We start from the raw sequence: 16,242 nt of genomic DNA, 5'->3' as shown, positions 1-16,242 counted from the left end.
AGTGAAAGATCTTGTTTTCACACACCAACAGCCTTGGGCCATCTTCATAGTGCTGGACGTTTGTTCACAAAAAAAAAAAAAAAAAAAAAAGCTTCTATCCATTTAACCCTTCTTCCTTTTATGCATTTGTCTGTCAACAAGGCCTAACAGATTTTTTGAAAACCTTTGCTGATTCACAATTAAAGCCTTTTGCACATTTATAACCTTCCAGGATCTTACCGTTTTTTTTTCTTTTTACCAAAACTCTTGAGCACTGAATGTACCTGCATGCTGTCGTTTTACACCATCCAGGTGCACCAGTTTCATCATTTCCAGAACAGTTTTCCTAAATGGAAAAAAAACAACAAAACAAAACAAAAAAAAACGTGCAGTTTTATATAAGCCTACATGTGTATGTTTGATTTCTCAACTCTGCATCTCTCCATTAGGCTGTTATGAAAGAGCAGTAATGGTGTTAAGTGAGATAATGGTAGACCTTAACCCCATTGCTGGTCATTATTCTCCCTAAAAGGTTAACATCTGTTCTGCTGTGTAGGCATGACTTAATGCCATTTGCAACATTACTGATAATCACTTTTTCAGCAATTTGGGGTAATATCAGTAATGATTAGAAAATTTCTTTGTAAGCACTTATGTACAAAGAACTGAGCACTGAAAAATAACGTCTGCAGTAAATTGATTTTTCTCAGGCGTGGGTGTTGAGTTTGGACTGAATTTACATTATGACCCTGTTTAGAGCTGGCATCAACATGCTTTCTAGCTGATTCAGGTAGAAGTTGACAGTTTAAAGCACGAGTGTTCCCAACTGACATTAAAAGCAATCCTGAAGGATTAGGTCATGGTTACCTGCTCTACATGCAAATAAACATGCAGCCACGTGACACAGTGTGCTGAAAGCTGAGCTGTAAAGATTTGAAGGGCAATTTATACTAGAGGAACGCTTTCTAAGGCAAAAAAAAAAACCAAACTGTACCTTTTTGAGAAAGGCCAATTTCAATGCAATTCTCATTTTAGTAACATTTGATGCTGCCATTTACTACAGACATCTTGATTAGAATCCCAATGCAACCAAACAGAGTTAATATCAAAGAAAGAAAGTTGAATGAATTGATTTGTAACCTCACTGAGTTCAGTGTTAAAAAAAAAAAAAAACATACAACAAAGAGTACGCTCTTCTGGCATCCTGGTAATGCATGATTGAAAATCTGGCTTTTTTTTGGATAATCAAAACTGTTATGTTTCCAAGGTTGTTAACAAAATGTTGTTTTTTTTACACCACAAGGAAATGACTCGCTGCTTGAGAGTAGCCACATATTTTTAATAGATTGTCCTTATATGTGTCACTGGAAATTTTACTTGCAGACTGCTAATCTAATGTGAATTAATCCTTCCCAAATCTACTTTCTGAATGTCTTCAATTAGTGCAACTGCACCTGTACTTAATGCAATTTAAACAGAACTGGATGTCCCAGGAACTAGTTTAGTGTCAGGTCTGAATGAGGCCCAACTCCATGTCTCCCAAACACAAATCCCATGAAATCAACTATGTTAAGAATCTATTATGTTGGGGGGTGGGGGGGGGTAAATAGCTGTTTCAGGGTTATTCAAGAAACTGGAGGAATGTTATAAGTCTGAATTCAAAATCACTTGTTTCTTTCCAAATATGATTCCAAAAAATGTTTTGATGCAATTTTGGCTTGTAAAGTATCTTCACAAGCCAAAATTGCAGTCTGTTATAGTTACATGTATGTCAGATTATAAAAACACAAATTCTATTGTTTAACCATGTTGCACCCCTATGAATGAATAAACCTAAACTAAATCGTAATCAATGTATGCCGTACAACTAAATTTGTTTCCACAATTAAGTTTTTATATGACCTTTTTTTTTTTTTTTTTTAGCAAATAAACAGTGGTACAGTTGCTCTGAACTGGAATAAAATGAATGTTCTTCATCTAAAACCTTTGAAAGTCTCCCAGTCCTTGTCAAAGAGAGATAGGATCAGTGGACAGCCAACATTTTCAATTTTGTGCTATCAGACACTGAGGAGATGTGTCAACACTTGGGTCCCTCTGCAAGTAAACACATGACTCTGACAACCAATAACCTAGATTCAACATCACCTCTGCTCCTATCCCACTGTAGGTCCTCCATGTTAATCTAATTTAGATCCAGATCTGTTGATCAAAACGGACTCCTATCCTCCCCATATGACAGAAAAATTCAGTGTCATTCAAGTCATTCCAGGTAATATTTTAGAGTGACAGCCTGTGAATCAGCTTATTTACTTTGTCTTCAGAAGTTCCACTTATGGGAGTAGAAGCTTTCAATGCTATCTTATACAGAGGGGGACTGTTGTCTTTTGGTTCCTAGAATATAATTGAAGCCCACAGGTTTACTAAAGGGTAGTACAAAATGATGCTTTAAATTAAAGATGTTAGAGAAGAAGTTTGTGGTCTTGTATTGTAGTTTAAATCAGATCTTTGTATACAGTGTATGAAAATAAACAAATAAATAAAAATATTCCCAATGTTTTACAATAACTTAAACTAAATATTCTCATATTTGCTAGTGAAGATTAAGAAATATTCCTAATTACAAAATAGTAAAAAATAATGAGTCAATAACTGAAATAAGCTACTATATAAAAGATGAAAGAACAATAAAACTAATAAACAACTAAAGGTAAAACAGTAAAAATATACCAAAAAAAAAAAAAGAACAGAAACAGTGAAATGATTAAGAAATGTCAGATTTCATTATGTTCTGTGAATTCTGAGTACCAGGTTTATTTAAGAGGAATTTGGAGCTTGGGCCAAAATAGTTTTACGCTAATTCACATTTGGTTTCACCAAAATATGCTGTGGATTTTTACACAACAACACCAAAATATGTAAGAAATAAAGAAGGGAATTACCCATAGGATGATATGTAGTAGTGTCACAGTTTGGTAGGAATTGGTATTCTTAAAGACTATGGTTTGTATTGAAGACTTTTGGAAATTAGCCTGAATTAGCCCTAAATTAACTCAAACTAGTTTAATAATGTTCAAACAACTAGCGTGAAGCAGAAGTGAAGATGAAACATCATTCTGAAAAAGTAATGTTTTATAAAGCAAGGTGCTGAGTTAGAAATTAATAACCCTTTGGACAATTGATTCTAAATCTATTGATCACTCACCATCCTGATTGATTTGGAGGCTATTTTTGGGATGGAATAGGACTGGATACCTTTAGCCTGTTTAGCTACATTAGTTTGATTGACATTTAGTGCATTTTTTGACTATTTCACATAGCTTAGTTGGAAGAGAAGAAAGGAAAACTCTGATAAACTGGAGTAAACTCACAGTGCATGACTTAAATAACTCCCATCAATCAATAACCTTATAAAGCATTGCTTATACCACAAACCCAATGGGAATTGTTGTGTACCCAAGCAGTCTGATAGATTAAAATTCTGCAGAACACAGCAAAGCAGTGAAATAGAGAATCAAACAATATTAAAATAGTTTATTCTAATCTAACTTATCACTGCAATCCTTACTTGAACAGTTTTAAGAACCAGTGACTCTCCTGTGAATGAGCCTCCTGGTAAGAAGCAGTAGTCATCCCCTCATCAGCGAAGTATAGGAGACTGAAGACTGTCTCCCCGATGCTTAGCTGACCTAAAACAGGAAAGGTTTAGACTGATTTATTATCAGCCAGTAAGCAAACACAGTTATATGTTTTTTTTTATTAAAGAATATATGTAAATATCTGGATTTGACTGTAACAGTGTTACGTTTAACTTGTTAAATATTGTGCTTTTGATCAATCTCTTTTTGAACAAATTGGCTGCATTTTAAAATATTTTTGAAAGTTTTGTATCTTTTCTTACCAAATTCTCAAGGCTAAATTCACAGCACTTTCACTGAAATTATTAAACAAAAGGAAGTGAAGGACATTTCAACAAAACCACAGAGTTAAATTACAAAGAAGACTATGTTGAATGAACATTTTCCTTTTTTTTTTAAATTTATTTATTTTATTTATTTTTTTGTCAGACGCCAGGCCGGGTCACAGAGTAGAATAGTTGGACCCAGATGACTGAGAATCCATTACTGTATAGCACAGTCCACTGCAGAAAAGCTCCCTCTGAGATTCAAATCTTGCAGATTAAAATACTGGTTCATAAGCCTATGTATGTGTGCACATGTGTGGGTGTGTGTACCTGAATGACTATGCGCATGCCCATGCATGTGTGTACAGCGATACGTGCTTAAATGCCTTTGTGGGTGGCTTCGTGTGTGCCTCCGTGTTTTCAGCAGCCTAAATACCGAAGCTTTTATCATCAAAGCTCAGAGAGGATTTAAGTGGCCTAAAACTTGCCAATTATGATTATAAGTGATGTCCAATAGGGATTGCTGATGAGCTGCCATGTATTAAAAAAAGAATTCACTTTTTTATTCTCAAATTTATTCTTCCTTGGCTTTTTTATTATTCATTATAAATGCCTAAAGTACAACCTGGTTTTAGAGATGGAACATTTTCTGTGCTGGCATAAGTTCTAGTTTAGTCATTATATGTAGCCTGAGAGACAGTGAGAAAAGCAAAACGAGTCTTTTCCATTTTCTTTGTACATTTATTTCAAGTATTTGGTAAATTTAGTTTTTAATTATATTGCTCATCCTTTCAATATACGTAAGCTTTTTTTTTCTACCTGTTTCAATGATTTAAGTAAAGAACATCTTGAAAAAAACATTGTTAAATCAAGCGGATGAAGTGAGAACCTAAATGCAGCAGGGCTCAGAAAGTAGCTGGCTGGTAAATTAAAAAAGCAGAAACTTGAGAAATGGTTCACAAATCCAAAGATCCAAAGTCACAGGGAGAGAAAAAAAAAAAAAAAAAAACTAAGCTGTAAGGCACACTAAAAATGAAAGAAAATGAACATGCTTATTGAAAACAAGAGAGGACTTGTAAACATTATAAATCCAGCACCAGCCTAGCTAAATCTTCAGGCGTAAATGTCAAAGAAGATTCAGGAAAAAACCTTTACGCTACAGAAGCATGTATTTTGCTTCCGTATGAGGGTATGGGGATTCTCGCGTATTGCCAAACTACTACAGTTCCATTGTACCACAGTTTGTATGACATGATCTACTGCCGCAATTTTTAATGCAGATTAATTAAAAAATAAATCTCAATGTCTTCTGTAGAGAATGCTTATTTAAAATAAGGTTGTTTATGACAGTCCATTTTTAAAATGGAATAGAATAGAAGTAATCTATTCTGACGCTGAGCAACATTGTTGTCCTTTTTCTCCTAGCCTAGGTAAGATGCTTCTGCAGTCGTCTCTGATTCAGGCGTGGTATTCACACAAGGAATGCAACCGTTATATTCCATCTCCTAGACATGACTGTGTGGTGGCTGTCGAAGCACCGACTTCAGCAACAGACCATGCCTTTTGATCTCCCAAGCACCTGAATGGCCTTTGCTTCTCAATCTTCCCAATGCAGCGGTCATCCGTAGTGCTGGTGCACACCTTTTTGACCACACATTTTCTCTTTCACTCTGTGTCCCATTAAATGTTTGGATACAGCACTTGGTGAACAATCATCATCTTCAGCAATGGTCTTTTGTGGGTTGTCCTCATTTTGGCAACTGTCAGTGACCAGCCTCTTTCACAAAACGTTTCCCTCATAGAAGACAAGCCGCCTTTGAGCTGCCTCTGGCCATTCATAAGTCACAAGTGGAGACAGTGATATGCAGCACAAATGACACAGCGGAGCACAGGACGTGTTGTACCGCGTTTATGTTAGCACTACACATAAACCTCTGTGTGATGTCAAAGTAATAACATCAAATAAGCTAAATGCTGTGATTTTGTTGTTGGCTGAGCAATTGCTTGAAATTAGAATTAGATGATATGGCTGAAAAACGTGTCATGATAAAATAATTTCCTATGAGTCAATATCAATAATTATTGATTCAGTTTTGTTTGAAATATACAGCGAAGCTGGTGACATGACCTTTCCTGTTTTATTTCCTGTTTATTTCTCTTGAACTGTTGTACTCAACCTCTCTTTTCTCCACATTGTTTTTCTAAGCACCTCTGAGGCACGGTGGCAAAACCTTAACCTGCTGCTGCAGCAAGTTACTCAACAGGTTTTGTTAGGTAACTTAAGAGTGAGTTAGTTAGTTGATCCTATGTCTGGCAGATCACATCATCAGCATATCACTTTATCGACCAGTGAAGCTGGCTTGACCTCTTATGAGTCAGCTCATATGAGGGTGTGACTGCCTCGCTTCAAGACAAGAAGCATAACAGAGGTGGGCCTACTTCCTCTGATAGATCACATAAAGACAGCACAAAGATGCCTTAATCCTGCTTTTATGTGTTTTGAGTGAGTGGTTGATGTTTGTTAGCGTAGGCCAAGTCCGCAGAAAATGATTGTGATGATCACCCAACATTTCTTGTAATTGAAATGCCTTGTTGTATTATGTAAATTGTAATTTACTAAGGCACAGATTTTTATTTCTGAGATGAAAGTCATAGTCCTCAAAATAAAACTTTACTTCTAAGTTGAAAAACTGAAATGAAAAAAAAAACAAACTATAATTTATCAAAGATATTCTCATCAAGTTGCACCTGTATGTATAGCATTAATTTATAAGATTTCAGGATTCTGAGCTGCCTTTTGTTCATTGTGTGAAAAACTACAAGACAAAAGTAAGAGAAGAGTCTTTGAAGAAGGGCTTCACTCCACTTGTCTGCAATGTCTTGTTGAATGACAGATGGAGAATGCAAGTTGTGAAGCCAAGTTGCATTTGATATCAGATCAGTTTTGTTGTTAAAACGTTACAAACCTAATGCACGATATAGGAAACATGGCCATAACTCAACTCTTTTGGATCTGCTATCTACCTTCCTCTCCTACATAACAGCTATCATGCTCTCACACATGCCTCCTCCCACATAATGGAATTTGGCACAAATCTAATAGAAAAGATTTGTGTTAGGTAGTATTGACGTAATTTAGACAGTGCTGTTCCAGCTATTCAGTCAGAGTTCAGTCCTCGACCTTGATAATAAGACACTCTCTGTCTCCAGTATGGCTATCACATAACCTGATGTGAGTGTGTGTGTTTGTGTGCACACACACATTAGCTTTCTGAATTTCGATTTAGCTTGATGTACTAAGCAAGCTTTTTTTTAATATTATAGTGAACTCTTATTGAGTGTATTGAACTTTATAGTTAATTAATTGCTTAATTACCTTGTTGGCCATATCAACATGCTTTGTTCTCAGTGGTAGAAATACATGAATAATTTCATGGTTGTGTTTAATTAAAGGCAGCAGTCTTGTACACTTAATGGTGTAAGACATTGAAACTCCTAAATGTCCCTTAATTCAAAAAGCTAATGACCTAATACATGTCTTTACTTTCCTTAAACACCTTTTAATGGTTTACTGGAGCATGTCACCCGAGTCAAGACACATTTAATCAAAAGAGTTTGTTATAATTGATGGCAAAAAAAAATATATAAATAAATAATTTAAAAAAATAAAATAAACCTTCCCCTATAGAAGATTTCTATCCAGATACCACAGTTGTATTTAGAAATATGTTTGAATAAATACAGGAGGGCGTTTTTCATCTGCTTTCATTCTTAATACTGCATGTGTTGTGACAGAAGCGGTGGAAATCTGTTCTGTTCCATTAGTTAGTTTTCTTGACATATGAGATTAGAAATTGGCTGATGCTCAAGGATTGAGATTTTAATGCTCTGAGTTTCGCCAAGGTTAAATTCATTAATACATTATTAGTAAATACGTATTAAATGTATTAGTAAATATTTATTATGCAGATATGAACCAGATAATTATGAAACACAAGAAATGAGTGAATAATTCAAATTATAGCTTCCAAAAGATTTACCAAAAAATAGAATTGACAAGGGAAAATTGATTGGGAGGGACAGTTCAGGAACTTCCTCTGTGGTTGCTACACACTTTACATTTCAAGGATGGTGAGCTGAGTGAGAACAGCTTAGTGTAGCAGGAGATTAAGTAATATTAAGTTAGGTAATTGCTGCAGTACCTTCCAGTTGCATCGGTTCTGCAGCAGTGGTGCAAAGGGTGCCATAGCATGGTGTGTGAGAGCTGTGACATTTATTTGTTGTGTTTTAAGGTGATACCTTCCTACACCTTTAAAACAAGTGTCAAGTACGCAACAATATGCCAGGGGTATTAGTATGTAAAGTTTTTGGCATGTTTAAATTAATGAGGGGACAGTGTAGCTTCATTTCCTCTCTCAAAGCAGAAACACAAGTCATGTCTTACCCCAACTTCCTTCCACTGCTCTCTTTCATGCAGATGAGATTGTTGCTTGATTGAGAGGTTGCCATTTGAAACTCTAATCTTGTTTCTGTCTTCTTCTTTATTTTGTCTTCTAGTTCCACCTAAGATATATGACATTTCCTCTGACATCACAGTAAATGAGGGCAGTAATGTGTCGCTCATCTGCACGGCCACTGGGAAACCTGAGCCAGCCATTGCCTGGAGACACATAACCCCATTAGGTGAGTTCATCCCACCTTTCATGTGCGCTGATGGACGGATGGATGGATGGACGGACGGACGGATGGCTGGATGGATGGATGGAAGCGGAAATGAGAAAAGGGCTACATGATCAATAAGTGATTAAATGAGAAGTTGAGGAAGTGCTTTTAGTTACATTGCAGTGAGAGATGTAATTCACTGAGATATTTTTGCACGATTAAGTTAAAAAGTGTAGTGTTAGAATAACTGTTGATTGAACCATGATTAAACCACACCTGATAGCTGAACTTTAATACAAAAAAAAACATATATATGTATATTTTAAATGAAATGTGAAAGTATCGCAGAAGAACATTTTGTTGCTATAAATCAAACAGGGTAGTTCAAATTTAACACACTTTGCTGAAGGTAAATGTTAATTAAGTGTGCATTACAAATTATATCTTTATTAATATTATCACTGGGGCACAGACACTTAATTAATTTCTTCAAATCCCAGATCTTTGCTTTGAAAACTCTTTCCAAAGCATAACTGTTACACCAAATCCCCCACCCAGTCACTTCTAGTCCTCCCTCATTTTCATATTAATGGATTAAAGCATGCAGTGCTTATCTGATAGCTGTGAGGATGACTGTATTTATCTTATGGCTGTCAGATCCCCCCGCTCCGGCACGCTGGCCCTGATTGCGTTAGGGGAGTTTTCAAAAGATGATCAAAAGAGCCATCCTCGGAGTCCAAGTGGCAGTCACTCATTCTACTTTGAAGTGTCCACACTTTGAAGTATGCCAGGCAAGGAAATGATATGCTGGTCAAATGAAAGGGCCCACGACGAAATGTAATCACAGAGTGTCTCCCAGCACATCAGAGGAGAAGCCCTTTGCCATGGGATGTCTGAATCAGCTCAAGTAAGGGTGATTTGTCTAAAAGACCTGATACAACTGGAAGGTTGTAATAGGCTAATTACCTATCCATGGAATTTCATTAACTCTCTTGGATATGCAAAACAGGCCGCCTCAGCTAGTGTTCATGAATGCCATGCAAATATGCAATCACTGTATGAGTAAAATGTATATGATTTCCTCTGCTTCATTTGCTAAACAAACGATCAATTAACAATGGACCTCGAGTTAACTAGAGTGAACTGATTAAGTGAATATAGTTAGTCTATAAATACTGGTAATTACTTCCAGGGTGTGTGTGAATGGAGTCCTAATATCATAAAGTGATTTATAAAATCAGACAGTTTATGAATTCATAAAAAAAAAAATAAATAAAATAAAATAGTATGTTATACCAAGGGTGGCCAAGTCCAGTCCTCGAGAGCTGCTATGCTGCAACTTTGAGTTGCATCCCTTCTCCACCACACCTAAATTAAGTGGTTGAATTGCATCAGCATGTGTTTCAGCCCTGCACAGGTGATTCAGGTGTATTGGAGAAAGGATGCATCTAAATGTTGGAGGACTACAGATATTGAGGACTGAACACCCCTCATATGTTTGTAGTATTTTGTTGATTGATCCAATCGATGGATGTTTCGCCTGTCGATTGAAGTAATTTTCTACAAACACTTTTCACTCTGTTGGAGTAGAGCACCGCCTCTTAGTGGGTGTCTGGGTCCTGCACGTCCTCGCAACTAGTTGTGCAGACTCTCAACTTTATCAACTTGGTGTCACATACAAACAGTACGACGTGATCACTGTTTCCCACCGAGCGGTTTACTGTCCAACACTGAGTGTGGCTATGTGATTTGTAAAAAAAATGACCTTTGGGCGGTCATGTCCGGTAGACTTCTGCGTTTAATCCACCTCGAGGAAATGGAGTGATTATGCCTGTAAATAAATTGGTGACTTATTTCTGTAACCCCCAAAGTATTGCATGGTTTGTGACTTTCTGACCAGTACTTCAACATGCACAGAAACACAAACAGAGGCACTTCACTTATTAGCCTAGTGTTTTCCAAGCTTTTAAAATCACTGAGAGCTCATTATTTGAGTATTTAATTGTTTTAAAGTGGTAATTTTAGCTGTAAGCAGAGAATAAGGTCAGGCATGAAATAATTATATAAAAAATATATTTGTCTAAACTAAAATCCAGTTATTTCAAAAATACAGTTTAACCACATATGACAAGCTACAGAAGCAAAAAACTTGCCAGATTTAAGTTAGATATAAACTGAATTAAGTTCATGTGAATATTACACCATCCAGAATGTCATTCATGATATACTGAATAAGCAGCTAGCAAAATTACTATTATCAACAATGGTAGTAGACCATAAAAAAAGTTTGTTTTTCTCTGTTTTTATCCAGTGACCAGTCCCTTCCTTTGAGTTAGGTTAAGCAGGTGCAATGGCTGCAAAGTGGGAAACATCTTTACCTGGCAGGTTTGATGTTTTCAACCTCACTCTCTTCAACAATCAACCATTTTGGCGTGGGGGAGCGGGGCTTTTTTTGCACTGTAGATAGCTCCACTGCAGCAGTCAGTGAAGTTTGACAGGATGATAAATTGCCCTGACTGACTGTCAAGTTCTTTTTCCCACTCCGACTGTTTTGTGTTTGCATTTTTCACTCTCTTGCCTTCCTGCCAACCACCAAACTGCCAGCTAATAATAAACTTTGCGCATCCAGTGAAGTGTGCCCATAAACTGTTTATGGAGACAATAATTTGGCATGGTATCTGTGCATGCAGAAATTGGATGCATGTTTCTTGATTACAGAAGAGCAATGTGAAGCAAATGCTTAAAGTTTGTAGAGCGTTTTACATAAGGAGGAGGATGGTAGGTCTCAACTGCAACTGTAAATATAGACATTGCTTATTGACGTTTTAATTAACTGTGTAAAGTGTCTTGTAAATTTCCTGAGAATTTTTGGAGGAAGTTTGAAAGATAACAGAGCTTTATGTTTGCAAAGTATATTAAACTGCATTTATTAGTATTAGTCCAGATATCGAATGGTTTGTCATGGTTGCCACTTAAACTAATATTAAATACTGTAAGGAATTTAACGACTTTTCCCAGCTGCTACTTATAATCTAAATCAAGTTATATCGGTAAATGAAATGCATCCCTAAGCACAGAATATCATTAGTGAAATTAGTTTATTAAATTCATTTGTAATGTTGCACTTGTCTGACTTTCAAGGTAATGTCAGTCTATGAGCACAATGCTGTCTGCTTGCCACTCCTTCATATGTCACAGAAAGGAGGGGGTGAAATAGCCTTTAACATGGTCTATTTCAGTCTGGTTTAGTTCTATGGATGGTGGGGGGAAATTGCTTTGATAAGCTTTTCCCATTGAGATTTGAATTCATCGGATAGAAGTGTGACCTTTGAAAAGGCCGACTAGAATGCTTGAGAATGTTTGATTTTTTTTTTTCTTGTGACAGAAGTCAGCCTAGGCATATTTTTCTCCTTTTCAGTCGCAATGCATTTATCAATACTGTACATGTTTCATTTTATATTTATGAATGCACAAGAGCCGTCTCACATTCTAAATGACACTCTAAGAAAGCAAACATCGCCAGCGCAACTCATTAAATATGTTGCATCTAACATAAAACTTGATCCAATAAAAGCTGGTGAGCTACACCACTGTGATGCATAATACGATTTAGGAACCACTAAAAATGTACAACAGCTGTTCTGTTGGTGTTTCAAACATGTTTGTATCTACATATAAATTAGGTCTAAAATGATAAAAAGCAAAGCAAGATCCTCATAAAGATTTTCTTTGTCACCAAGATTCACATTTTTTTTTTTTTTTTAATGTCATAATTACATTATTTTGAAATATTACCATAAAACACACAAGACCACGAGAAAACAAATTATATAAGATACTGGTCAGAGTATCTGAATTGAGTTCAAAAATGTCTTCCATAAGTGTTTGGTTGACCAAGACCCAAACTGCCAAGGCATACAAATACACTAAAACAAACAAAAAGTAAATACATAGATACAGATGATAGAAATGTAGTGGTGTGAAAACGTTTTTGCCTCCTTCCTAGTTTGTTATTTCTTTGCATGTTTTTCACACTTAAGTGTTACAGGATATCAAACCAATTTAAACACAAGTCAACACAAAATGCAGTTTTCAAATTAAGATGATTATTATTATGAGAGAACAAACACAAACTTACATGCTCAGCCACACTCGAGAGATTTTGAGCACGTACTGCCTTTTTAAGGTCATACCACAGCATCTCGACAAGGATTCAGGTCAGGACTTTGACTTAGTCACTCTAAAGTCTTCATTTTGTTTTTCTTCAGTCATTCAGAGGTGGAATTGTTGCTGTGTTTTGGATCATTGTCCTACTGCAGAACCCAAGTTAGTTTCAGCTTGAGGTCACAAACACATGGCTGGACATTCTCCTTCAGGAGTTTTTTGTCGACAGGAGAATTCAGGGTTCCATTTATCACAGCAAGTCCTCCAGATCCTGATGCAGTAAAATAGCCCCAGACCATCACACTACCCCCACCATATTTTAAAGTTGGTATGATGTTCTTTTTGTCCTGAAAGGCAGTGTTACTTTCATGCTAGATGTAATGAGACACACACCCTCCAAAGAATTTAATTGTCTTGTCAGTCTACTGAAATCAAATCAAATAATTTTTATACCTTCATTTTATGTTGGATTTATAATTACTTCTTATATGTTTGTATTTATGGTCAGTGTTTGCGATTGCTAGCAGTAGAGAAGATACATTTGTGCTACAATCTGTAGAAAAAGCCTGTATAGGTCAAGATAAAAATTGAGCTGAGACCTTTAGATAAACCACAAATCAGCATGTTAGAGGCAAATATAATTGCATCTCTGGCATTAAGCAGCTCTGTTCTAGAATAACTATAGATCTTTCTGTTAAATGCAGTTTGCCAGTTGTGCCACTAGGTGTCACTGCTGTGTAAATACTTCCCTGTATGCAAGTTAGGAACTTTAGCTCACAAGTGGGATCTGTCAACTAAATTTTGAATTGGCTAGTGTGAGGTATTCTTAAGCATTGAACCCTTTACATGACTAGATAAACACATCTGGATTTATCTGACTTTGCTGAGACAGGAGCTATAATCACTAAAGTGGCAGGATTCAGTTAATGTAGTGCTTTCCTCTGGGTTTGTAACAGTTCATCTGTTTACATCTATTGTTTAGACGGTGTTAAGATCTTTATTAGCCTAAAACCTAAACTCCTTCATGCTCATTACCCATTGTGCCATAGCTGTTAATGAGTGAGGATGCCATAGAAGAAAGTGTCATATTTAACAAAATTACAGTAAAATAGCATTAGTCATATTTACCTTCTAATTTTAGCTGCATTTATTTTAAAATTTGATATGGGGTATTACATCAGATTACTTTGGTGTTCAATTATCATGCCTATCAATATTGTTGACATATAGAAGACTCATTAAATGGAAATGTCTTAATTTTTTTATCAAAAAATACTATAAATATTTTGCAAATATGTCTATAAGTTAATGATAAAATAATATGTGCTAAAGCTTGCTCCTTTAGCATAAACAGATTTTTTTTCCCCCAATTCCACACATATTTCTCACAGCCAACTGAAAATGTGCTTCCCTGCCCAAGGAGTATTACCTAAATGTATAAACATTGAAAATAAGAGGAAGGTAATCCAGCAGGTTGCAGAAGTGAATGCACATCCAATCAGACATGACTTAAGGCCCCTTTGACCCAATTCCTCTCCCTGGAGTTTAGCACCCTAAGATTGACAGCTGGTGAACAAGAAAGGGTTTATGTATCAAGGTACTGAAACAGCCTTTTTGTCAGACAGCCCCTCCACACACTGTGCTCTTACCCCTACATCTGGCCCACACCTTAAGTTGGGACCAGAAGGCAACAGTATACAATGTAGCAGTGTGGGCTGTTCTCCCCTTTCAAGGGTTAAAACGATAAATTGATGTAGAAAATGCTGCTCTATGCTATAATAGAATTTCAGCAATGCCTGCCCTATCTGTGCACTGCAGCCCTGAAGGAAGTGTACCCCTCAGCTTCTCTACACAATGTGTGAAATTGCTTACTGCAACAGAACTTAGGCAGTCATTGGCACTGAATACACAATCAACCTTCCCATGATTTCTTTAATTTGCTGCGAGTCAATTGTCCCTCAGGTCAGAGGACCCTCTGTCAGTTCCTTAGATATCTCCTAGTATCCTCTCACACTCATCTGTGGTAGTCCCTTTGTGGTTTCATATTACACCACATTACTTTAGTTTTCTTGTTTTATTATGTTTTCAAATGGCATATTGTTATCAGTGCTTTGTTTTCCATAATATAAGGGTTTAGTATGCACAATGTAATGATCTTAAAACAATAGATCAAGGAGAGGATTCTTGTTTAATAACTATGACCTTTGCAGAGCTCCCATCCTTCTGTAATCAATAGGTATACCATTTGCTGCATGAGCAGGAAGATGCAACCAGATCCTGCATTGAAATGATGTTGTTGCGTTAATGCATTTGGAAATGGCTGCAGTCTAATGAGCCATATTTTAAAAAATAATTTTTTTTTCAGAATAATCCGTTTTCTGTGTTTGATCTTTTTTTCTTCAAATTAAATATTATGTAAGCAGATATCTCAATAATAAAATGCATTTCATAATCAAAAGCCCGTCACATACCTCACTGGTAGAGTATTATTATGCTACGAAAAACAAAACCCACTGGAGGTTTTTGTCAGACAAGAAAACAATAGTTTTTCCTTTTTTGTTGTTGTTTTTTTTTTTAATGTGTGAACTATGACTGGCCTAAAGTCAAATAGTTAGGCAAAACATTAGATTTTCTGTGTTCATTTAAGACACCTTTGTGGTAATCAATTTCTAATTCTGTCAAAAATCAGAAGACATTACAAATTCCCATTTTAGCTCAAGTTGAGTCAAAAAAAGAAGCAGAAACAAAAAGCTTGAACTTTAACTGATGCCGTGGGAAATCAAACGATGCGACAATGGAGGCTGTTATATCTGCTTCCAGAACTGAGCTGATTTTACAACCACTGATATAATCACCTCATTTTGGTAATGGCCGACACAGTCCACCATGATCAGCATAAATTTGCCGACACCTGTTGATAATCAGGAGTTGGTAATTTAGCCGAAACTCAGCCCAGCTGCTTTTTGTTGACCAATAATCAGACACATAAACATGAACTTTCTCACTTCCAGTGTTTTAAAAGGCCTGAGCTGATGCTTTGGTCAAATCTGCCCTGTTCATTAAAATAAACTAATACTCCATAGGTTTTATGATGTTTATCATTCTTCAGGAATTAATTGCTGTAAATGTGCCTGCCATATGAGAGTGTTTTCCCCCTACTGGCTCACAAGCAATTCATTGTGTTTTCTGCAGAGTGGGAATCAGTTCTTGTGGCTGCCAATGAAAACCAAAGCATTTGATTCAGCCATTTGGCAAACGGTATTGGGAGCAACAAGAATAGTTGCCCTCATGGGTCAGGGCTTTTGATTTTATTGCCCTAATAAAAGACACAAGTGCACACAATGGATTTCTACATCCCGGGTATCATAATTTCCCACTGCAGTGAAATACACTGGAATTGTGCATCAAGGGCAGTGTTCAGGTCAGCCATTTAGTGCAATTATTTAGTGAAGTTATTCAGCATGTGTGTGTGTGTGTTAAAGGGACGATTCCCCCCGCCTCCCCACTCACTCTGCAAATAAATATACGTTGAACAG

At 36.4% G+C, this 16,242-nt stretch overlaps 1 protein-coding gene across 2 annotated transcripts in view; it reads left to right on the top strand.

The window, feature by feature from the left end:
- Window positions 1–16,242, top strand: part of negr1 (neuronal growth regulator 1) — a 185,419-nt gene that overhangs the window by 92,865 nt on the left and 76,312 nt on the right. For both annotated transcript variants that reach the window (XM_015040552.1, XM_015040553.1), the window contains exon 3: window positions 8,438–8,563. In XM_015040552.1, the coding sequence (XP_014896038.1) occupies window positions 8,438–8,563 (126 nt within the window). The remainder of the gene's footprint in view (window positions 1–8,437; window positions 8,564–16,242) is intronic.

The sequence above is a fragment of the Poecilia latipinna genome, unplaced genomic scaffold, assembly GCF_001443285.1.
Source record: "Poecilia latipinna isolate Pla-1442-1.1 unplaced genomic scaffold, P_latipinna-1.0 Scaffold516, whole genome shotgun sequence".
NCBI lineage: Eukaryota > Metazoa > Chordata > Actinopteri > Cyprinodontiformes > Poeciliidae > Poecilia > Poecilia latipinna.
This window is presented reverse-complemented; position numbering and strand designations above follow the sequence as displayed.